Here is a 23,302-nt window from a genome sequence, read left to right as displayed (position 1 = left end):
TGACACGTAGCTGTGGAACTTTCCTTTTACTTTCCTTTTGAAGTTGTGTCCATCCCTTCTGTTTATTTCCAGGATTAACTGAAGGCAGATCTTTTCTAGCTTCTGCTTTTGTAACTTGGTTTATACCATATGTCTCTCCTGCACTATCCCAACAGAAGAGCAGTTAATTTTATCACTTTGGGGGATTTTGTTTATCTATTGTTTGCTTTTTTGTTTCTTTTCTGCACCCACCCAGTTGAGCCAGTTGATGCCCGCCCCGCTGCAGACAGAGGACTCACCACACGACCAGGTATAGAACTTGCATGGCTTTTACCTAACCTTTTTCCCAGCATGTGTGTGGTCTGCTTGAGCTCAAATGATCACCTTTTCTTTGGCATAACCCTCTCTTAAAATGCAATGCGATGTCCTGAACTGGGAGGTGGTATTTGAGGCATGAGTTGACACACACGGGCCACGTGAGTGGTGTCTTTATCATGGGTGTTCAGTACGTGTGCGTGCAACGGGAGTGGGACTCAGAGCTGGCACTTATGTCAAGTTGTCATCCCTGGCAGCAAGAAAGCTTCGGCAGATGTAGGATGCAGTAGCCACAGTACCCCAGAGTGCGGAGAGCACTTTTAATTTAGGAACGTATAGTAGAAATGTCATATTCTTGATGCAAGTATACTGTTCTGTGTAAACCATGGCTAATAAAGAATTCATCTACACCATTTTAGAAGTGCAGGGTACATCAAGATCTTTTTGCAGTGATACTTATCTTAGCTAATTCCAGACATGTAAAAATTGATATATATATTCTCACCCTGGATTCAGTGAAGACACCTCTAGGCAGCTATCCATGCCACTGTAGGATAGAAAGAGGTGAGTATTTGCCTTCTGGGGGTACCAACATCTTCCTGGTGAATTCAGAGGTGGCTAGCTCGACTCAGGTTGAAAATGCTTAGAGTTGCAAGATAATTCAGGTTTCAAAAGGAAAAGGTTGCTTTACATACTTTTTTTTTTTTTTTTTGCTTCCTAGGTTGTTTTTCCCTCATCTCTGTTTAGAAATATCTAGAAATGGATGATTCCAGTGATTGCAAACAAACTTTGATTTCAGATTACTTCCTGACACATAGTGAGATTAGATTGGTTTATTTTAGGGTCAGAGTTATTTCAGTGTCACATCATCTTTTTTTTTTTATATATCTCTTTTTCTTCAGATCAGATCAAACTGATCAATCTGTCTTCTTTTTCCCTTCATCTTTTCCTCCAAACTTCTGTTGGAAAGCATTATGGGCAACATTTTCTTAGTGTGTTTAAATCTCTCCCCAAACTCACTGGTATACCAGTATACTATTCTGGTATACTCACTAACTACAGCAAACACTACAGTGGGGAGTGAAGACCATATCTTACAGCAATTGGGACATACGTCAAGGCTGGCCGGGTGGTGCGTTCCAGGTAGTGTCTCCAGGATACTGGTGTTTAGAGCCTTACTTCATTCCCCAAAGAGAGCCAGGAAACTGGTAGAGTTCTTGTAGTATTAATGTTTGTGATTGTTAACCTTTTTAATTTCACTCTTTGTGAAAAATCTGTTAGGGGGTCCATATTTATTACTAAAGGTTATTCCTTCCTCCCTTCTACTGCCATCCATACTCACACAAGTGACAGAAATCGCTGCCATCACTTCTCTAGGGAAAGGATTTTCTCATACTGCCACACCCTAGTTTCAGAAGGAAATGTATTTTTTCAGGCCATTGTGTTTTTTCAGGCATTTTGTTGGTTGGGGTGATATAAATAGTGTGAGGAGTATGCCTGACATAGGTTGTGAGTGGTCTTTGTCAATGTGTGTGGTAGGCTATTAAAGAGAGGTAAAAATATTTCAACATGATCATTATGACTTGAAGTTCCCAGCAGACACAGGAAATATTACACTGTGAAGAGCACGTGGAATAAAAGTAATGCCATCAAGGGGCCTTTGTGGCACTCGCTGCATTTTAGCACAGTTCAAGTGGTGCCAGGGCTCTTGTGTTCTGCTTTTGGCGTAGAGATTGAATCCCTCGGGACAGGCAGGGATGCACGCTGCATTCCTGTGTGCGATCACCTCGCTATAGAGGCTGAAATCTCTCTGTTGTGCCTGCCTTACAAATTTCATGGCATCAAATATCTTAGATTTGTATATAATATAAAGATTTTACCCTATTACGGTACTGTTAAATATATTGTAACAGAAAACAAAACATATTTTGTTCACCATTTCTGGTAGACCTTCATCCTTACATCTTTAATCACTGTGCCCAGATTTCTGCAAATTAGTTCTTAGTGACAGAAATTCTGTCAGTACATGCCTACCTGATTTTCCATCATCTTTTAAAAGTAATTTATCTGCCCAAGTATTTCAATTTAACAAAAAGCTGGTACCAGTCTGAGTAGCTGTCATAAACTAGGAATTATGACACGGATGGTTAATTAAACAGTGTGAAATACAAAGGAGTTCTGACAGTTTTAAAATTACTGTACTTTAAAATTGTTTTACTTGCTAATTATAAATAAAACATCTATGTTAGAGTTTAAAAGAGGAAAAGTGATACTTTTTTTTTTCTCACAGTCATTCTCCTTTTAGAGTAGTCAGTTGTTATTATTTAAGAAAAATAACCTGGAAAATGAGGATATTATTGCAGAATGAAAAGTATTAACAGGGGGGCTGGAGGCAGATTAACACACACAGCTGCTTGTAACTTTTTGCTTTAATTGCCTGCATTCCTGTTGATTTCCCAAAAGCTTTGCCACTATCACAGTCTTGACTTTTCAGTTTATGCTTCTGGTTGTCTTGCTGAAGTGAACTGGGTGGTTACCAGCTTCTTCAAGATTAAAACACCTTGTCATGTCAACCTGCAACAGTCCAAGCCTGGGCTTAAGATCCATTGAATGGTTTTAGCTGTTCAGAGTCACTGAAGAAAACTGGCTCTTGAAGGACCAACACAAGCACATGTCCTTTTTTCCTTTTTCCATTATTTTGTTACTGTTTTTCATCCACATGACATTCTTACAATGATCGCTACATTTTTGTTAACAATAAATCTAGATCATGTGGGTGATACCTGTCTCCTTCCTAAAAGAGAGGTCGTTTGCTCACAGTACAGAAGGGAAAAGCAGGTACTTGGTTTGTGATATCTGGGATAACTACAGTCTTGGTACTTCAGCACATCATTCTCTCTCTTTCAAAATAAACAAACACAAACTTCGAAAAGAGGCAAGAAATGTGAAGAGTTGGCCAATCCATAAAGCAGGAAAGCTTATGAGTAGAACCAGGTTTAAAGTGTTTACTAAAATTCAAGGCCAGAGTTGTCCAAATCTGTACCTCTGCTGCACTCCACCTTGACTAGCAGCAGCTGAAGCTTGAATTTGAGTCTGACATATCAGTCCCAGGGGGAGAATAATTTGTGGGGAATCCCTATTTCCTAGTATATATACAACATCTGCATGATTCATACTGGTACAAGAAAAGGAGTCTAGTGCTCCACATTTTGCTTCCCTTTTTAATCCACAAATGGGGGAACAAAAATAAGAATTATGCCTAAATCGCTCTCCTCTCATCTTCTTCCTCAAAAGGAAGTAAACAGAAGTAATAAAAAGGTCAAAGGGAAGGAAAATACCTAGATGTACTAAGCAATCATCAGTGAGCTGTATTTTTTTATACAACCTGAGTTGTTAAGGCTTGCTCCTGCCATTTATAAATTCCTTCATACAGCAAGACAACTAAAAGGATTCAGTCTGGTCTGAAAACTTCCACAGGAAGAGCTGCAAATAGGAGGAATACTACTTTAGTTGATAGCCTAGCTGTAAGAGCTTTTCCAATAGGGTCTCCTTGCCCGTTCCTCAGAGGTCACTTTTTCATGATAAACGTTTAATTTCTTATATCTGAATTTTGGGTAATTATTAGTAACTTTGTTCTGTTTATTTGCAGAAAGAGTCATAAAGGCATATATAAAACAGTCCAGATACTCATAAACAAGTTCCCTATTCCTTGTGTTAACCCAGCAGTCTAATTTATGGAAATTGAGTAAAGATCAGAAAATTTGCCATCAGAATGGATGTTGCCTAATATCAACAGATTTCCTGAAATTTGAGGATAGAGAAGAAAAAACGGTGCTCTGTGCAGGGTAAATCGTATTCACATCTGTTGCACAGTTGCAGCTGTAATTACACTCCTAACAGCTAAAATTATATCACTAACAGGATGCCCACAGTTCACATCGCAAGGAGATTATGAAGTTAATTGTGTTATTTTCTTCCACACAGTGTGGTTTGGTGGTTTGTTTTTTTTTTATGTTCTCCCAACCCTTTGTCAGTAGATTGTTTTGTAAACATTCAGTAATTTTGAGGAGAGCTTGCACATAAAGCTGCTTCTGTGTCTCTGGCCCTTCTGCCAGTAAATCATGGTATCTTTTAATTCTATTACATATTGTAGGAGGCTGAGGGATTTTTTTATATATGGTTGCAGAGGCTCTGAAGCCTAATGACTGTTCTGCAGAATCATTAGCACATATGCTGCACTCTGTATGAGGTGAGGGCATAGAGCAGCTTAGGGAATTATTTATGATTTTCCTGACAGAAATTGCCAGGTCTTTTTCTGGTCTTGATGATGTTAGTTCAATACTGTTGTCTTAAACTAACTGTCTGCGGGTACCAACTAAAAATCCGTAGTAGATTTTTTTCCATTATATAGTTAACTGTGAATTCAATTCTATATGCATCTGCTCAGCATATGTATTGATATGCCAGAAAAAGATCAACACATTTTACTTGTTTTGATTATTAATTTTTTTTAGACACCTGTAAATTATCTCTGGTCTTCTAGAAACTATTTTTTTTTTCAAAGTAAGATATAGCAAGATTTTTTTTCTTTAAAGAATGTATATTCTAAAAATTCAAAGGAATTTAAGAATTTATTTATTATCTTTAAAATAAGATTGAAAAGCTTCTAAACAAGCAAACAACAACAAAAAGTTTGCACTTAGTTACTGCTTTCTCCAGTTTGAGAGTCCTGTAGTCATCCATGAAGTAAAAGCAAGCCACCATTTTACTAACTTCCAAGAAGAGATGAGAAGGTTTTGTATCTTAAAATTCCTTCTCCTCACTGATACTTGAGTTGTCTTTACAAAAGTGAGTATATAATCTTCATTTTAAGCATGAAACAGCTGAAATGACCTTCACAGAGTGATAGTCTTATAATACTTACATACAAGTAATAGTTGTACTTCTAGTTAAGAACTTGAAGTCGTCTTCCCAGATAATTGTTCAAACACTTCTCAAAATAAAGTTCATGGACACAGAGTTAAATGTTTTCCTGAATTCTGTCCTCCTTTCTCTTGCTCAAACCATTTTCAAATGTGCTACTTTTTTCCCCTCTGTGTAGATACCATCAAATTCTGGCAATTTCAGCTGTGCTTCACTTGGAGGTTTGGTTTATAACTCTAAAAGTAACTGGAAGACCACAGACAAAACTAAGATTGTTTCAGATCCTTGCAAAACTGAGTCACAAAGTCTTGCTAAACTGCGATTTAACCAGTAGCTGAACCAGTCACAGACAGCGTATAGTAGATAATAAACACCTAAGTACTTCCTTGTTAGAATTCATTGTATCATATTTATTCTTGTCCTTTGTAAAGCCTAAATATATATTTAAACAAACACAAAACCTTATCTGTAAGAGTAAAGTGTTCCCCAAAGCAGCTGCTTTGTTTGTATTTCATCTGAGTAGTTATAAACTCTGTGGTTGGAGTTGGGGTTTTTTGTTTGCTTTTTTTTCCCTTTAAGTGCAAGGAACAATTAAACTCTTATACGCTGCTTTATGATGAATATAGGGGGGTGTGTATGCGTGCATATGTATACATGTGTGTATATATAAAACTAGTTAACATTACTAATCAACAAAAATATCATTAAAAGGCCATCATTCAAGAAACCTAATTATTCAAGAGCAAAACAAGAAAAAAAATGGAATCTTATTTTCTGTTACACATATAGTAAGTCAGCACACATTTATTGTTAGAAATTTGTTTTGTTTTTGAAAGTATAATCTTAACTAGCTCATTATGTTGGATTTTTCTGGATGTTTTTAATACTGTGACTTTGATGGCCAAATAGTTTTGTCAGTTTTGCTAAGAAGATGCAAGTTAAAATATTTACCAGCTGAATTGTAGCATTTTAAAATTAAAGTAATTAGGAATGCAACTCCCTAAAGATAGTATGTAATTTAGAAGAAAAAGCACTAATAATTATCATTATTTGTGAGTTTGCAGTGAGGGTGTTGCTCTCATTTTTCTTCTTTTATTTTGGCTTTTGTGTTTGAATTGTGTATTTTAGACTTTATAGTGGAAAAAAACATCATTTTGAGTAAGGATTAAGGATCTTGTTTTGTAGTTCGCTGCTATTTGTGTTCTTGTCTTCCTTGCAAGAGTACAGCGGTCTTTGCTGTTTGCATCCTACCTGATTCATATTGATAAAATTTTTAGAAAGACAGATTTTTTTTTCCTTCTTCCATTACTGCCTTTAAAAACTAAATCTTTGATTTTAGCATGTGTGTCTATATATGTATTTACCAGGACAGGAAAGTGTATGAACTGGAAACAAAGAGAAGTCTTGTTCAATAGAAGGTCTCAATTCTGCAATGTAGCATGGCAGAGAGACGTTTTTTAACTCCATGTTTAATTGTCTTGTACCAAACATTTAACTGATTCTAGTGCAGAGTCATTGTTTTCTTACTATATAATCAGTTGTTTTCAGAAGAGCACCAGTTTACCCTCATTTTTCTTCTTATAGTCTTTTTCTTCCCTTCTGAGGGAGATAGGAAGAAGAAAAAAAAATCTGTCAGGTTTGTTAGTGCAATAGAAGTTTTTTCTCTTTCTGACCAAAAGAGTGCTAGCTGCCAAAGGCAAGTTTTAGAAAGTGAAACAGTATTTAACTGTGCAATAGGATGTCCTATTTTGTGTTCAGATCCCATGGCATTTTTTTGGTTTGGGGTATAAGGTTAAGTAGACCACCAGACCTTGATCATGTAAGCCCAAAGCAAAAATTTTCTGCCTGGTCTCCACAGATTGTGTAGCCTGCTGCATCCTGGAAATACAGTAGTAGCCCAGAAGTACAGCTCCTATGTTACTCTTTAATGGGAATGGAAAAAGGGAAGGGAAGCATCCAAGAAATGTGGCTTCAGGGAAGCCTGAGGGTTTGATCTCATGTTTTTTCCAGCAGATAAGACTACAGGTGAACTTAGCATCCTCTGTCATGCTGCAGCTCATTGCTGTGAAGGCTACTGACCTGTTCTGCCCCCAAAATGCTGCTCTAATTCCTGCCTGTGGTGTTTGGCTCCATTTAACTGAAGCTAACAAAAACCTACTGTCTAAGCTATCATAGCTCACTTCCAATAAAAGTGGTTAGAGCCCAAGAGCAGAGGTACCCAAGCCCATCATCCTGCCTCTGGCGGTGGTGCATATAGGATGCTTAGAGATTTCACCTCTGCCATATTACTCCTAGCACATCCACTGAGATTTTGGCAGCCAGCATTTGATAGACTTTCAGGATTGGAAATTGTATTTTACCATTGCGTTTAGTATCCCTAGATGAACCTTTCTTCTTTGCATTTGTTCATTTGTATTTTGAATGCTCTTATTATTTGTGCCAGTGAGTTCCACAGTCCAATTCTGCATTGCACCAGATTATATATACATACTTTTCTTTTGTTAGCTTTTAATCTGCTGTGTCATAACCATGTTGGTGTTCTGTACTTTGCAGAAATTATGATTAGTCATTTCCTATATATTTTCTCCTTGTTGTTCACAGTTGCATAGACGTCTGTATTGTTCCCCCTCGTTTATCTTTTTCCAGTCTGGAGACTCGTGATTTGTCTGGTCCTTCACCGTACAGAAACCATTCCATGCCAGTCATTGTCCCCCTGCTTTGTATCTTTTCTTGTTCTGTCTTTGTTTGTGGTGGGGTGACCAGAAGTGGTAGCTGTATTTAAAATGAGGTTGCATCATTTATATGGTGGTGTAATGACGTTTTCTGTTTTCTCTGTTCCTTCATAATTATTCCTGTCTTTCTCTTCACCTTTCTGAATGCCAATAAGCCAAGTGCCCGCAGAGAACTATCTGCAGTGACTCCAAGGTCTCTGTCCTGGGTGGACCAGAGCCAGTGTAGAGCCTGTTGTTGTGTACGTACAGTTAGGGCTGTTTATCCCTGTGTGCAGCACCTTACATTGTACCAACATTAAATATCCCTTCCCTTTTATTGCGCACTCAGAATTTGTATATCCTTCTGCAGTTCTTTGCAGCTGGTTTTACTTTGACTATTTTATTTTTTCTCAATAAACTTTGTCCCTGCACCATTCACTCCCTTACCAGATCACTTTTACAAATAGCACAGCACAGATCCTTGTGGGACCCTGCTGGTAACTTTCCTCCATTGTGAAAAATGGCTGAGTGTTTACACGTTGTTTCGTCTCTTAATTAGCTGTGGGAAGTCACGTAGGACTTTCCCTTTTAATCCTTGCCATCTCAGCTTCTGCCACAGCTTTGATGAGGGATCTTCTCAACCCCTTTTTGGAAAGCAAGATTCCCTGTAAGCCAACTCATCTTTCCCATGTCCTTGCTAGCTTGTTAGTGACCTCCAAGAGATTCGGGAGCAGGACTTCTCTCTACAAAACACAAATTGTATCCTTACCAATGTATTTCATATATGTATGTATATGCTCTAATTAATATTTGTATCTTAAATGGATCTGCCAGCTGTATCATGCAAGTTGAGCAGTTTCCGAGGTCCTTGCTCTGGGGGAGTTTCCTCGAGGTGGTTTGCCCAGCACGTTTGAGGGGCAGCCGGTGGGGCCATGGATAGCAGCAAGCACCAGGGAGCCCACCGCCTCTTCAGCTGCTTCAGCCACGGGCAGAGAACCAATTCCCAGGAAAGCCCTTTCCCACCAGATATTTAAACTATGCGAAACACTGCTATTCTACTCTTGTTTTCCCCCTTTTAGTTCTAATAACAAAAAGACAGAAGGTTTGAAGAGGTGAGCCTCAGTGTGGCCAGATACACATTCTCATTTTCTTCACTTCCTGTTGACGCAGGTGTAGGGGCTATTTTGAGATGATGCTCAAAGGAGAGTGAATTGTGTTCTTAGTTTGGAAAACTAACCATAGCTGCTTCAAGTATAGAAAATTAAACCTCTTTTCAGGCACCATGTGGGTTTTATTTCCTTCATCTTCATTTCTTCCTGCGTGTCATTGACAGAACATCATGGTTTGTTTTCAAACTGCAGTTCCTTAAGTACTCTACTGTTCTTGCATTTAGAAATGGCCTCGCATATACATGTCATAATATACTTGTCAGTAGGGTAATGTGGCGTCAAAAATCGGATGCTTAATAAAAGAAGAAAGGTCTTTTAAGGAATAAAACATTCCTTAAAAAGAAGACGCTTCCTAAGGTAGAATTTATGGGGCAGTCAGACTCTTCAAGAAAATAACCATAAATACTTTACCACATGAAGTTTATTCTTGTTTTCACCTTTGTATGCAAGGAAAAAAAAAAAAAAGAGAGAGAGAAAAAAAAAGAAAGATCAATGCCTTAGAATGAGATTGTAAGTACAGTCTGGAGAAGTTCTTGGGAAGGTCTGTTCTCACCTGTCTCATAGTATAAAATTAAATAAACATTTAATGGAAAAAAATGCTCATTCAAAGGCAATAAAAGGGAAATAATGCTTTAATTCAGTGTTACTTCAGATTGTGGCACATGGAAGTCTTCAAGAATTTCTTGAGTGTCCAGAGTGGTGATGGAGCACAAGAGCTGTCAGTAGTGCTGAGAATTTTAGAAGAGATTTTCCCTCTGTATCAAAGCTTAAGGTCAGCCCCAATATTAAGAATCAGTTGGGGCAATAAAATGCTAAAATATAGACAAGGAATGTGAAACAGTTTGTCCTTATCACATTAGACAGGGTGAGGAAATAACTGCTTATAAACACCATGCTTCTGCAGTGTTTGTGCCTCCAAGAAATGTAAATGTCAGTCAGTTGCACTGAGAAGGAAAATAACCAGCTATGTGAATATCCATATGTTCTCTACAAGCCAGAGACAGCTTTTCAGGACAAAACATTCAGAGATACACATAGAGGATGCATTGCTCAGCTGTTGTATGTCTGGTTCGTTCTCTTAAGGCTGTTTTCCAGGAGGAAATCCTGTCCTTCTTTTCCAGTTAGGCAAGTGCAACATCTCCCCTTCACAAAGAACAGGACTGCAAACTATAATTAAAAGCACTGCAAGCTGTGATTACTTGGTTTACTGTATCCGTCTAATCAAGAGACGGAGTTACCATGTCTCAGGCAGAAGTCATTTCTGAGCAGCCTGAAATATAAAAACAAATAAGAACTCTGTAAACTGCACCAACATAGTAAGAGGTTATTTAGGCATGTTTGCGCATACGATACAGGCTTGCAAGAAACAAGAAAATAAAATATCTGGGGTTTCCCACCTCACACCATGGGTATGTGTTTTTTTTTTTTCCCTCACAGCAGCCTGAGCTTAGGGAGGAGAACAGTTTTGGCCTGAACACTAAATTTTCTTGACATTGCTAAAGAGGCTGTCAGAGCAGATCTGCCTGCATCCTGTGAGCCAGTTCAGGAGATCGCTGTTGGTCCCCAGCAGCTTAATTCTTGCTGTGTTTTGTACTGAAAGCCTTTGATACTTGTACCAACATACCTGCAGTGAATTAAGAAATGTTAACAGGGGAGAAATTTTACCAGCTCGTTCTGTGCCACCTCAGTGACTGAAGCACCAGATGTACCTCACATTCCTCCCAGTTCCCTTTCACGCTGCATCACACCTCCTCTGTGTGAATGATACCATTGCTGTGTGCCCTCGTAGTGGTGGAGGTAAGCAGAGGGTAACTGAATCGATGACTTTAACCAATTGTCCTTGCGGTGCAATGCAGGTTCTGGGTTGACCAATGTTAAAACAGAAGAGATATCTGAAGTCAAGATGGATGCAGAGTTCCGACATGACTCAGGATATGAAGTGCATCATCAAAAGCTGGTGAGTGAACAAATGGTCCTTTCTGCATGGTGTTATGAATTGCTGATTAAATCCTGAACGTGTGGGTCAAATACAGCTGTGTTTCCCCTGAGTGATGTGGATGCTGAAATTGCCAGCAGAAAGGTTCCATGTGAACAGATGATGATTCTTCTGGTTCTCTCTTAAATGGAAGTAAAGCTGGAGTAATTTCAGCAGAGAATTTAGAAAGCCATTAAGTCTCACGTGAGAGGAAATTCTGGCCTTCCTCTCCTTGCACTGCCATGTGGTCAGATGTGGTCATTTGGGCAACACCTGTCTGTCCCACTGTCTGTCTGTCACTCACATAACTGAAGAGAAGAGATACAGAAAAAGGAAAATGCTTAAAAATAAGTTAAAACAAACAAACAAAAATTCATGGAAACACAGCATGGTGCAGCAAGAACTAGTGTAACACCATTTCAGGAATAGATTCTTTTTCTGTCAAAACAGACAGAGGTGATGCATGAAGGAGCTGAACTCCATGGAGCGTAACCTCTGGCAAGATCCCGTTCTTTGGGATAAGAGGATACTGGCCTTAATTTTGTCTGTCTGTGTGTTTTGTTCTGTAAGGTATATTAAATTATTAACAGATTAAGGGCAAATAGGAGCAAAACACTATTCCTCCTTTGAACTGTGTTTCTTATGAACACAAAAATAACAACCAAAAGCAATGGAAGTAAGAATAAGCATCAGTTCCTTAATAAGTAATGAAGAACCTATACAGCAGCGTTAGCTGTAAACCTTTTCTGCTTTCTCTTTTGTAAAGGTATATTACATGATGAGATTTCAGTTCCGTGACTTTCTATATCCTGATATTAAACTTGAAAGCTTTTTTTCTTAATATATTCTTAAAGCTAAGTAGTGCTGAAAATTAAAATTAGCATGGGACTTAAATTTGCATTTGAACTAGGCAATCACTGTGTGAAAAGATATTCTGCCATCTCTTTGATGCTGAGAACTGAGAATTCCCAGTTTGATGAGCTAATCCAAAATGCATTAGCACTAATTTGGGAAATTCTGACGTGCTTAGCTCAGATGAGTTAAACACCCTGGTGGAGTAAACCCATGCAAGTTTACTGAAGGGAAGGAACTTGCAGAAATGCATTTTCAGCCACGTGCTCGTTAGTTATCGATCCTGTGTCACATGCACTTCCCCGCAGCGACCTTTAACGTTTAAGTGGTTTGATGCAGGCACTTTGGAGCTGCCAACTGCCCTTCCTGTGGTAGCTGATGGGGAGTGCATTGTAATCCAGGCACCCGGGCAATGCACATCAGCCTTAAAGTGGGACCTTTCAAGCTTTTTGAAGCATTTAATGCCGTGCTTCTTACTGATAGCTACAACCATTATTTAAAAATCAGCAAGCTGTCCTCTCGGTTATCTGTTCAATTGAGACTGAGCAAGGAGCCCAGTGTTGTTGAGAAAGTGCTGTAATGATGCCTTACAGGGCATCGCTTGTTTACTGTGTGCCATATCCTAGCTGATGCCCTTCTCCATTAGCTTTAATTCAAAAGCAGTAAGCAGAAAATACTTTCATCTGTGTTTTCTTCTGTGCCCTGGAAAGATTTACTGAAACAGTCTCCTTAGGATATTGCTTTGAATTCAGCTGTGCATTGCATTTCATATGGAAACTATTGAATTGGTCTGAAATTGCAGTTCTCTCTTTGTGGGTGCTCACGTTTTAGCTGTACATTAAGTTGATTTTCATGACTCAGAATGCTTCAGGCCTTCCTCTGTTGCACATATATATTAGCTGGGGCATTTCACAGGGCTCTGAAATAATGTGGTAAGGTTCATTCCTCTGCAGGTAAAATTGAGAGAAAAAAATATTACTTCACATGAGCTTATGCCAATACTGTCCATTGTGTGTACTTTGCAGTGAATTCTTAACTTTGCTTAAATGTATTTCTTGCTTACAACTAGGAACAATATAAATATTTATACTGCATGTTTTAATACCTCTCCAAGGAAGATTGTGTTTCTTAAAGACTGCAAATGTTATACAGCTCATTATAATTCTCAGCTGGTTTCCTGCTTCCCTCTGCATTTTGGTTAAATGCTTGTCAAAGTATTTAGTCTTTCAGAGTGAGGTAGTCTTACAATTCTGTGAATGTAATTTATTCTCTAATCCTTTTTGCCTATTTTAGTTAAAAATAATAATAATAAAAGCCTAATATTGACAAGCAGACAAAAGGCTTGTAAAACATTCATGAATGTAAAATAAAGCGGTGTATACAAAAGGGGACAGTGAAAACAATTGTTCACATTTCATACCTGGTCCTGTTGCTAAAAGGCAGTCTTACTGAATGCATCGTAAAGGTTCCTGCTGTTTGCTGATTTGCCTTACCAGTACCTATGATTTAAGTGGATCTTCTCTGTTTTTCACTCATGAGTCTCACATGAGTACTGTCACCGTGCAGGTATAGCTCATTCTCCCTTTGCCCTGCAAAATCTCAGTGCATCCCTTGCTGGTCACTTAGATCGGCGTGCTCATGTTTGTTGGACTCACATTTCTTTGGTGTGAGAATTTACTCCTTCCTGGTTGTGTGCAAGTTTCACTGTTATCCTGAAGGTCTTCACCACTCCTGTATTGAAATGCATCAGATGTAGTCCAAACAAGCTGAACAGATGCAGATTTAGGAGCATTTTGATGATTCACATTTGAAATATAAAGACAACTGTATGCTCCCTGGTTACTTCTACACAAGAATATCAGTCATTTTGCAGTTGTCTTGATTTGCTTACCAAAAAAAAATAAATAAAGAAGCCACTACTCTCACACTTCTGTTGTCTCTAAGTCCCATGTAAACCGGAGACACAGGGATGAGCTTTCCCTTTAACCACAGCACTGCTACACCACAGGCAAAACAAATTTCCTAAATTGCTTCTGTACCTCTTCTCCATCTGTGAGAACTTTGTGGTAATCCACAAAATCCAGGTTTGATTGATAAGAATCTGTACTGTTTAACTACCGAATCTGTACTGTACTGTTTACAGTACCGTTTAACTACTTCACTAAGGCTTTGTATCGTTGTGGCAGCTGGACAAGGTAACAAAATACTTGTTTTTTTATTGGCCACCTTTCTTTATTTTTCTTTGTAGGTGTTCTTTGCTGAAGATGTGGGTTCAAATAAAGGTGCCATCATTGGACTAATGGTGGGAGGTGTTGTCATAGCAACAGTGATTGTCATTACTTTGGTGATGCTGAAGAAGAAGCAGTACACATCTATTCATCACGGGGTTGTGGAGGTAAGAAAAGACCACCAAGCACAAATGGTGCCATGTGCAGCAGTCAACACACTGCTCCATAAACATATTTACAAACAAAGAAACCACTGCTTTGGCTAGCCTTATGTTCAGAGTCTGAGAGGTTGCATCTAGCTAAGTGGAATTAAATTGCCTCATTTTGTAAACTCAGACACAATATAAGCCATGCTAAGTTGGATGCAAAACCACAAAAATTTATTCTGGAACCATCCCAGACCAATCACTTTGTAATGTAAAAGTTCATTTTATAGGAAATTTTACAGCAGCAAATGGACAGATACTGCACAAGAGGAAAAATCTGTTTTTACTGTTGGTGGGAGTTCTCACACACAGAGTTTTCTTCATTTACTTTGCAAATAAATGTTTGAGGCAGGTCTTCTGTGGATTGTGTTATATACTACAAGGATTTTCCCTATACAGATACTTTATTACTTTTTGTTCTCTAAACAAGATTTAACTTCACTACCAACAGCTTTTGATTTATGGTTAACGTAAAACTCATAAATTTGAGAAACACAAATAAAATATAAGACTCCTATATGGGATTTTCAAGATGAAAACCCATGTCTCTTCCCAATCTACCAAGTAGATTTGTGGTCAATTTACAGTAATTCAAAATACCTCACCTCTTGCTTGGTTTTAGGAGAGTATCTCTATACATAGAAAAACTTAAATTATGAGAACTGGAAGAGGGGTTTGTGTAACATTTTACCCCTTGTGTATTGATACCTGTTTTCCCATGTGAGTTTCTGGTTTGGAGGTAGTACTTAGATTAGCCAGCACCTGAGACATTTATGCTTTTATCTTCCAAAGCTGGCATTTTAAATTTTTGATTGAAAAAAAATCTTACTCAAGTCCACAGTTATGTTGGTTTTACCCTGAGTCAAGTGAACTTTGCATTGATCTTCCTGGATACATATATGCTTCGTAATGCATGTATCCCATTGTCTGGAGCAATGAAGGGTCTTAAAAATGTTTGAGCAAGCCTTTGTCTTCAGCCTGTGTTTGCACGTTCCTGTGTCCTTGCTGTGGTTGCCTACATGGTTTGAAACCTTCTAAAGAGATGTGGTCAGAAGAGCAGTGATGGCTTGGGGTGAGATTTGAGCACACAGCCATGCAGAATTTTAGACCTCGCTGGAGAAAACAGCAAGCAAGAATCTCAGCTTTAACTTTCCATCTAAGAACTTCCAGCCCATTTTGTAGAAAATTCAAATGGGTTTTAATTCTAAACCACCGAGGTGATTGCTGCTGTCAGCGGTTGTATGTCAGCTGAGGTGTGAGGTCGAAGTCGGTGTGCTTTCCTGCCAAAATGGTTTTCCTGGGTGCTCGACACAGAGCTGAACAGAGCTCACTCACACCAAGCTGCCACCCAGAGGTGGTGGAAGGGAGCTCCTTGCTGTGCACTAGCGTCACCTCACCCTCCTTTGAGTTTAGTGACAACAATAGGTCAGGAGACTCCTTAGGCCAAAGCCCTGAATCGGACATTGAAGGTGGACATACCATTATTGCAGTATGACCTTAAAATTTCAGGTAGGTTTCATCTGATGGAGTGACATGGAGAAAGTAATCAAAGATTCTTACAAGCTTTCTTCAGTGACAGTGAACTTGGAAATGCTGGATTAGAAATAACATGCCCAAGGTGAACAAGTAATTCATGTCAAAATGACAGCATCACTTAGGGAAGCTAACAAGAATATTAGTTGATACATAGTACTGCACCATAGATGGTGTTTCCTTGTAGATTTGCTGCATTGTGATTCGCATCAGTAGGTAGGATTGATTCTTCATTCTGCCAGACCTGCTCTGTGGTCTTGGCAGACTGCATAGCTTCACTGTCTCGCCTGCAAGAAAGGCACAACATCTGTTTTTGTCCTAGGTTTTTCTAGCATGCACTTAGAGAAAAACAGAAAACATAAAAAGCACCCAAAGACCCATTTTAAATAGATGTTTAATATTAAAATGTCCTCAAAATTAAGCCGTTCCATTTGAGAGGGGATTAATTTATCTTTAATGTGCCATGCACAAAAAGCACAAAGGAGCAAAACCACTTGATGTAAAAATAACTGTACATGAGTCCTAGGTTGGCTGAGTATGTTTTAACAAATCTAGCAACCTGTTTGTTGCATGTCAGAAGTTACTGCGAGAATTTAAGTCTGTGATAATGAATGCAAAATTACAAAACAAGTCCTGTTCCACTTATATTCTTATCTTCCAAAAAGTCAAGTCTGACTAAGGCTTGTTCTCCTTTCCCCATGATTTCTTTAACAAGAGTCATTACTGAAAATCCTGTTAGCCTTTTTTGAAGTCCTAAGGAGGAACACACTTGTCCTATTTTGAAAAGGCGTCATAATAATTTTCTCCAAGTCTGACAATATAAATGTTTCAAAGTGGTTCAGCCTCCCCAGGAAATGGACTGCCACAGTTAAGTAAATAAATGACTGAGTGGTTGAAAATTGCTTACTCTATGTGCACGTATGAGCTCCAGCAGACATTTTCAAGATGGCTTTTGCTGGTGCCCCCACCCCAGCTGTCTGCAGGAGATTGCTTCCTCCATAATAGCAGGTGGAAAAAGGAGAGGTTCTCACCTCCTGTGCTCCAGACTGCAGCCGAATGTCTCAGCTCACCCTCTTTTGGTATCTCATTTTTGAAGCTCATTTGTTGTCTGTCACAGAGGCAGCACTTCCAGCAGCAGCAGCTTGTGGGGGGAGGCAGTCAGTGATGCAGCAGCACAGAAGCCACTAAAATTACCACAGGACTCTCCAAAGTCCATCTCTCAAAGTCCGATCTGCAGGTGTGCGCTAGGCAGTGCCCATTTACCAGCATTTAGACAGCAATGTTGTGTTCATTGCATCTCTGAGAGCTGCCAGCACATCCTGTCCGGGATTTTGGTCTGCCCGTGTGTGTAGAGAGAGGCAGCATCTGAAATTAGCTGCAGTCTTGCCATCTTCCCAACTCCACACCAGGGTTTTCTGTGTGAAAGATTTATAGGCTAGAGCAGAAGGAGATAGATGGGCAGTCTTAAAAGAGGTTATCTACCTGACCAAGCTGTTTTCTCAAGAGAAAAGAGAAGTGTCTAGGCTGCTTCTCTGCAGCATGGAAGTACCCACACCTCTTAAATGCTGTGTTTAACTCCTGCCACCTCCATAATGGGTGCAAAAAGCTTCTTGAAATGGTAAAGGGCTTTAGTGATTTACTGACAAGGAGATAGCCAAGTTAAAGGCATGTAGGTTGACAGAGCAATACTTAGGACAAAGGTTGTAGGAAAAGAGAGGAACAGTTTGGCACAGCTGAAATGGGTATAAGCGAGTGGAAGAGAAGACATGCAGGGTGAGCAGCAGTGCACGTACGTTGGCAGCGAGATGGATTAGCCTGTGGCAGTCAGCTGCAGGAAAGAGAGGGAGTGCTACAATCCAGTCATTTTAAAGGCTAAAGGGGAAATTAAAAAAAAAAAAAAAAAAAAAAAAAAAAAAGGACTAAGATTGCAAGTGGAAGCCTCAATAAATCCCTTTCATCTATAAATGCCATATTTCAGAGGTTATTGGACTTCCACTGTGAACCAGTTTATCAAAGTGCAGCTTTTTGATACATAGCATTGTGCAAGGATGTTAAAAATTCAGTTTGATTTCCACCATCCTTCTTCCGTTCCTCTCCCACAAGCAGGTTATGTTGTGTGCTTATCATATCTTCTAGTCCTGAATAAGAAGTGATGAGTGGGAGGCTTAAGCTAAACCAGGTTACAGAGTTCAGTACAGTGTTTGGAGCTTAAATAGGAAGAAGTGCAGCACAGGTTCTGGCACACCCCTGCTTTGCATCCCCATCCTAGTGGGATGAGCCTCCCAAAAGAAAAACACTCTCAGGCATGTATTGATACATGGTGATGTGTCCCCGTTTTCTCAGCCCCAGTGTTTCATATTACACTAATTTTATGCTAGAAGGGAACCTGTGGGGTTAGCTGTGACCTGTGAGGCTGTCACTTCTCGATGTGGACAAGCACCAGATAATCCATGGCACAGCGTTACTGTGCTCAGTGTGCTCAAATACTGCTGACCTGATGTCACAGCAGCCCAGTTGAGAGTAAAAGGAAGGGTGGCTTTTCCCGTGCGTCTGCATTGTGTCCTTAGTTTCTGCAAGCGCTAAAAAAGGCTGCAGGAACACTTGCAATTTCCCCTGCTTTGTTCTTCTGTTTCCTTCGCAGCCGCATTAGTGACAACAGCAGTGGCAGCAGATGGCACGCGGTGACATTGTCACAATGGAAATAGTTAACGCTGTTAAATTTGCGTGGTCCTCAGGGCACAGATTAGGCCTTTTATGTGTTTGTACAAGAATATTAGACCCTGCTGCTGGTACAGCGATGAAGCGTTCACTTGAAAACACGTGGTCTGCAGCAAGGTGATAGCATCAGCAAATTGCCAGAGACAGATTCGCTGCACATGGGTGTGGACAGTGTAAAAAGTTGGTAGCCCGCAGAGAAAGGACGTGTAACACAGCAGGACGCGCCCAAGCACCTGGAGATGCTCGCAGAGGCAGTGCTGTGAGCTGCAGCAGGTCTGTCACCGCCTCGTACCCACGCTCATATCTGCCCTCTCGGGGCTCCCTGGGGAAGGGAGGCCACGAGGGAGAACAGCAGGCACAGGCACGGCTCCAGAACACGAGTGCTGCTCAGCCAGTGCTTGTACACAAGTGTCCTGGGGACTTGCCTGTGGAGGCTGAAGAGGAGATGGGCTGTGAAATCCCCAGGGGTTCGTGGATTGAAACGACTGCTGACAGCCACGCTGAGCACTCAGCGCTCGCATGGGCTGGCCAAGGGAAACTTGCATTTTGTCCACAGAAAACAAAAAGTTTCTTCTGTCATTTCTGGAAAGGAAGAGAGGCAGGGAAAGAAGAACACAATTTTTTTTTACCCCAATTTCTAGCATAAGGGAAATCTGGAAAGAACTGTTGAAAGCAAGAGCGCCATCTCCCTATCCAGTATCTCACTGCCTGAGACCGTGCTGCAGGAGGTGAAGAAATTGGTGTATTTTGAGTTTATCGCATAAAGGAGTTACTTCATGCAAATCCAAAAACAAATAAGCAAATGAAAAAAAAAAAACCACACCTTTGAACAACAATGTTTTAAGAGGTCAAGTTATATTGCAGAATAGGAAATACAGGAAGCCCTGTGTTAGCTCAGCCCAGTGACCTTTCCTACCGGCCCAAAATAAGGGCTTGCTCTCAAGTTTGGGACTTCTAGCTATAGCGAGTTTTGCACTAGCTTGCAAGTGAAAACGGTATGTGATCCTTAAAGTTGAGTATTTCACAAAAATATTGTAATTTTTGCACAAGAGATTGATTGAAAATCTAATGCTGATTGGGAGTGCAACTTGGGCATTGGAACATGGGTGAGATTTAGATGGGACACAGATAGGAAAATGGATCAGATTCAGGGTTAGCAGCTGATCTGAGCAGTCAGATACACTTGCCACACACAGAAGCATTTCCTCTTTTAAGTAATAAATGAAAGACCATCAAGACATAAAATAGCTCTGAGAGGAGCCATTTTCTGGTGTTACTGCAGGGAAGGTGGTGCGGTAGTACAACATACCACAGTAAAGGAATGGCTACAAAAGCAAGTTGAGCAGCTTGCATTTGTCCCAAGCTTGGAAGAACACACCTTTCATCTGTCTCCAGAGTATCAAGTAACAACTTACAGATGGCCATACTCTGCCCTCACCAAGTTGAGTTATCTCCAGTATTGTAGATTTTAAATGAGTATCAAATAAAACTACTTTACTTTACTTTTTTTTATTAAATGGCTAGAGTAAGCTTACCTGCTATGTAAGACGTCTTGAGATAATACATTTTCCATTATCCAAAAGGTTATTTTTATGCTAAGCTATAATGGCTATTTTTCCAAAAGGTCAGTACTTACAGAAATCCCCAGGAAAATGTTCATACTCAGTACTTTAGCCTAGAGTCTTAGGCACCTTCTCAATGCTAAATTCTTGACAGTGCAAAATTCAGTTTTTATCTTCTGTTTTAAGAGCTATCAAACATTAGAGATAAGAGAGCAAGTAAAACAGCTTACAAGCAGACTTTCTTAGCTGTGTTTTAATAGATGGTTAGCAAGATAGCCAGGATATGGTAGGTTTTGAATACACAACAGCTACTGAGTTCATACAGAAGAGGCAGAATACCTAATTAATATTTAGAGTCTGTTGTCACCCACTCTAATTTGATGGAGTTTTATATTACTGAAATATTCAGTGAAGAAAGGAAATAATTTGAGGAGCTGCAAGTATTAAATGGAGAAGTCTTGACTGAGCTTTCTTTATGCCCATCTTCCAAGTAATCAAGAAAGGTCAAGTTTTGTTAAGTAGAAATACTTAAACAGCACAGACATGGCAAGCTTTTTGTCACTAAACTAAATACGACCTTGAATCCAGAGAAGTTCAGTTTCAGCGAGTGCATCAGGCAATTTGCTCGCTTTCTGCCTGGCTACTCTGGCTTCCTTCACACCCTCATTTTATTTTTGCCAGTTAATTTTTAATGGTCTTGAGACCACAGCACTTGCAACTGATCTGAGAGTACAATATAGACAGAAGGCATCCTCCGACCACTTACTTCAGCTTCTTCTATTATTTCATCAGCTTTTTCTTTTCATTAGAGATCCAGTTCATTCCTAGTATGGATTCTTTATGTGTCCTAGGAGAAAAAATGTAGTAATGGGGGACTAGCAGGGAGATGCAAACCGTATCTCCTTTTTTAATTTGCAGCATAACATGTTTCCTGAACCAGACAACAAAATCCAAAGGTGGTATTGCTGAGTTCGGTCAGCTAGTTTTGAAGTCCTAGTAAAAAGATAGGTTGCAAACTTGTTCCTGTTGCCTTATCTTTTCCTCTATCCAAAAAGTGAAGCGTGACTGTCCAAGCTAGATGGGACGTCTCTCGCAAGTTGCTCTTTAAAGCTATTGCATTTTAGAGGATGCTTTCTGCCTGAATGCATACGGGGGTACAAAGCATGCCTGATGGCCTAGTGAGGAAGCATGAGATGTGCTGTGAAATTAAGCAAAAATCTGAGCTTGGTTTCTCCTTCTCATGACAGGTGGATGCTGCAGTGACACCAGAGGAGCGCCACCTTTCCAAGATGCAGCAAAATGGCTACGAAAACCCCACCTACAAGTTCTTTGAACAGATGCAGAATTAGGACACCACAGCAGCCTCATGAGTTGGACAGCAGAATGATTGCTTCACTGCCCATTGGTGTTCAGTTATAGAATAACGTGGAAAGAAACAAAAACACTCTGTTTTATTATTTACTCATTATCGCCTTTTGACAGCTGTGCTGTAACACAAGTAGATGCCTGAACTTGAATTAATAAAATCAGTAATGTATTTTCTCTCTCTTTCTCTTTACATTTCAGTCTTTACACTACATTATTAATGAATGTTTTTTGTGTACTGTAAAGAGTTTAGCTGTATTTAACTAGTGCATGGATAGATTCTCTTTCCCAATTATTTATCATGTAGCTCCTTAGCCAGTTGTATATTATTCTTGTGATTTGTGACAAAAATTAAGTCCTAATTGAAATATGCTTTAAGAATTGATGGGGGATGCTTTCTGTGTCTGTGGGGTTTAGCTGCTTCTCTTTGCTGAGCGTTTTTTTCTCACTATGCATTTTAAAGTAAAACAACATTTTTTAAAAAGTATTCCAGATGAGTTATTGAAATTCTTTTCCTCTGCAGTTGCATTTTATTGTACAGATTGTTGCTCCTGCTGTATTAGTGACGTAGAAATCATGGGAATACACATTTGTTTCTTTGTGCCTGTTTTATGTGCACACTTTAGGCATTGAAAGGTAAACCTTATTTTCTTTTCCATGTATCTTTTTTGGATCTTAAAAAATATTAAAAAGAATCCCTGTTAATTGTGAGCACTTCTGGGGGGGGGAAAAGTGCCTGCTGGTCGAAAATTAACAGGGATCCTCTGCAGGATGATTGTACAGAACCATTGCTTATGAATTGATAGCTTTCTACACTGTGTTACATAAATAAATTAAGAAAAAAAAAACTTTTGGGCAAGAGTTTTCTTTGGAAGGCAGAATACAAAGATTTTGAAAGCTACTTAAACCGGGAACATCGTGTGTTCACCCCAGGAGAGGGATGGGAAGGGATTTTCCTATGAGGATGGTGGCGCTCAGTCAGATCAGAGCAGGAGGAAAATGTCAGTGAGACATGGTGGGAGAGAGAGGCACTGACAGTGTGCAGGAACCCCTGCTGCAGAGCCCACTCACCAGAGGAGGGGGTTGAATAGACCTGGAGAGCTCCAAGGTGGTCTCTGTACCCAGCTCATGGCGAGAACTGCTCAGGCTGAGCTTGGAGGTGGTGCTGGAAGTTGAGCTATGGAGTAAAACTGGAGGTGCCTATTACATGAACCAGGAAAAGGTAACTTGTTTCTCTCCAGAAAATGGGTTAAACGAGGACTTAAGAAACAGATAAAAATAGACTAATGACAGAAAGATGTATCTCACAAAAGCCAGAAGGCAACTCAATTTGTCCGCAGGCAACAGCAGCCTCTTTTCCAGCATCACCTGCAACGTTTGTCCTCATGGTGAGAAGCGTGGCAGCAGTGGGGCTGCACAGCTCAGGTGAGTGCAGCCTCACTGCAGACCTCATTAAGACAGACACAGTTTCCAACCCTGTTGCACTAACTTGTCCCTGATCCCTGTCCATGAGCTTCCACACAGCCTCGCTTGTTCAGCTGATCCACCCGCTGGCCCAGGACACAGCCGTGCTGACCAGGAGGGCTGTTTGTGCAGCGAGGAACAACCCAGGCAGGTCTTTCATAAGCCACCTGCTAGGGTTCAAGCAGAACGGGCACTTGCTGCTCTGCACTAGCAGCAGAGCTGCCTGGTGTGCATCACCAAACAGGGGTGTTATTCCCTTTGCTCTCCCATCCCACTATACTGAGGGAATTCATTGCAAGGAA

General features: G+C 40.0%; 1 protein-coding gene across 4 annotated transcripts in view; it reads left to right on the top strand.

Moving 5' to 3' along the window:
- Nucleotides 1-22,023, top strand: part of APP (amyloid beta precursor protein) — a 213,164-nt gene extending 191,141 nt beyond the window's left edge. For 2 of the 4 annotated variants that reach the window (XM_084531057.1, XM_084531055.1), the window contains 4 exons: nucleotides 236-289; nucleotides 10,954-11,054; nucleotides 14,173-14,319; nucleotides 21,419-22,023. In XM_084531057.1, coding sequence (XP_084387183.1) covers nucleotides 236-289; nucleotides 10,954-11,054; nucleotides 14,173-14,319; nucleotides 21,419-21,520 — 404 coding nt within the window. In that variant the 3' untranslated portion in view covers nucleotides 21,521-22,023. The remainder of the gene's footprint in view (nucleotides 1-235; nucleotides 290-10,953; nucleotides 11,055-14,172; nucleotides 14,320-21,418) is intronic. The other 2 variants (XM_084531058.1, XM_084531056.1) reach the window with 1 other exon arrangement.
- Nucleotides 22,024-23,302: the final 1,279 nt, after the last annotated feature.

This window comes from Aythya ferina, assembly GCF_964211825.1.
Source record: "Aythya ferina genome assembly, chromosome: 1".
In the NCBI taxonomy this organism is placed as follows: Eukaryota; Metazoa; Chordata; class Aves; order Anseriformes; family Anatidae; genus Aythya; species Aythya ferina.
The sequence above is the reverse complement of the archived record's forward strand: the minus strand, read 5'-3'. Positions and strand labels throughout refer to the sequence as shown.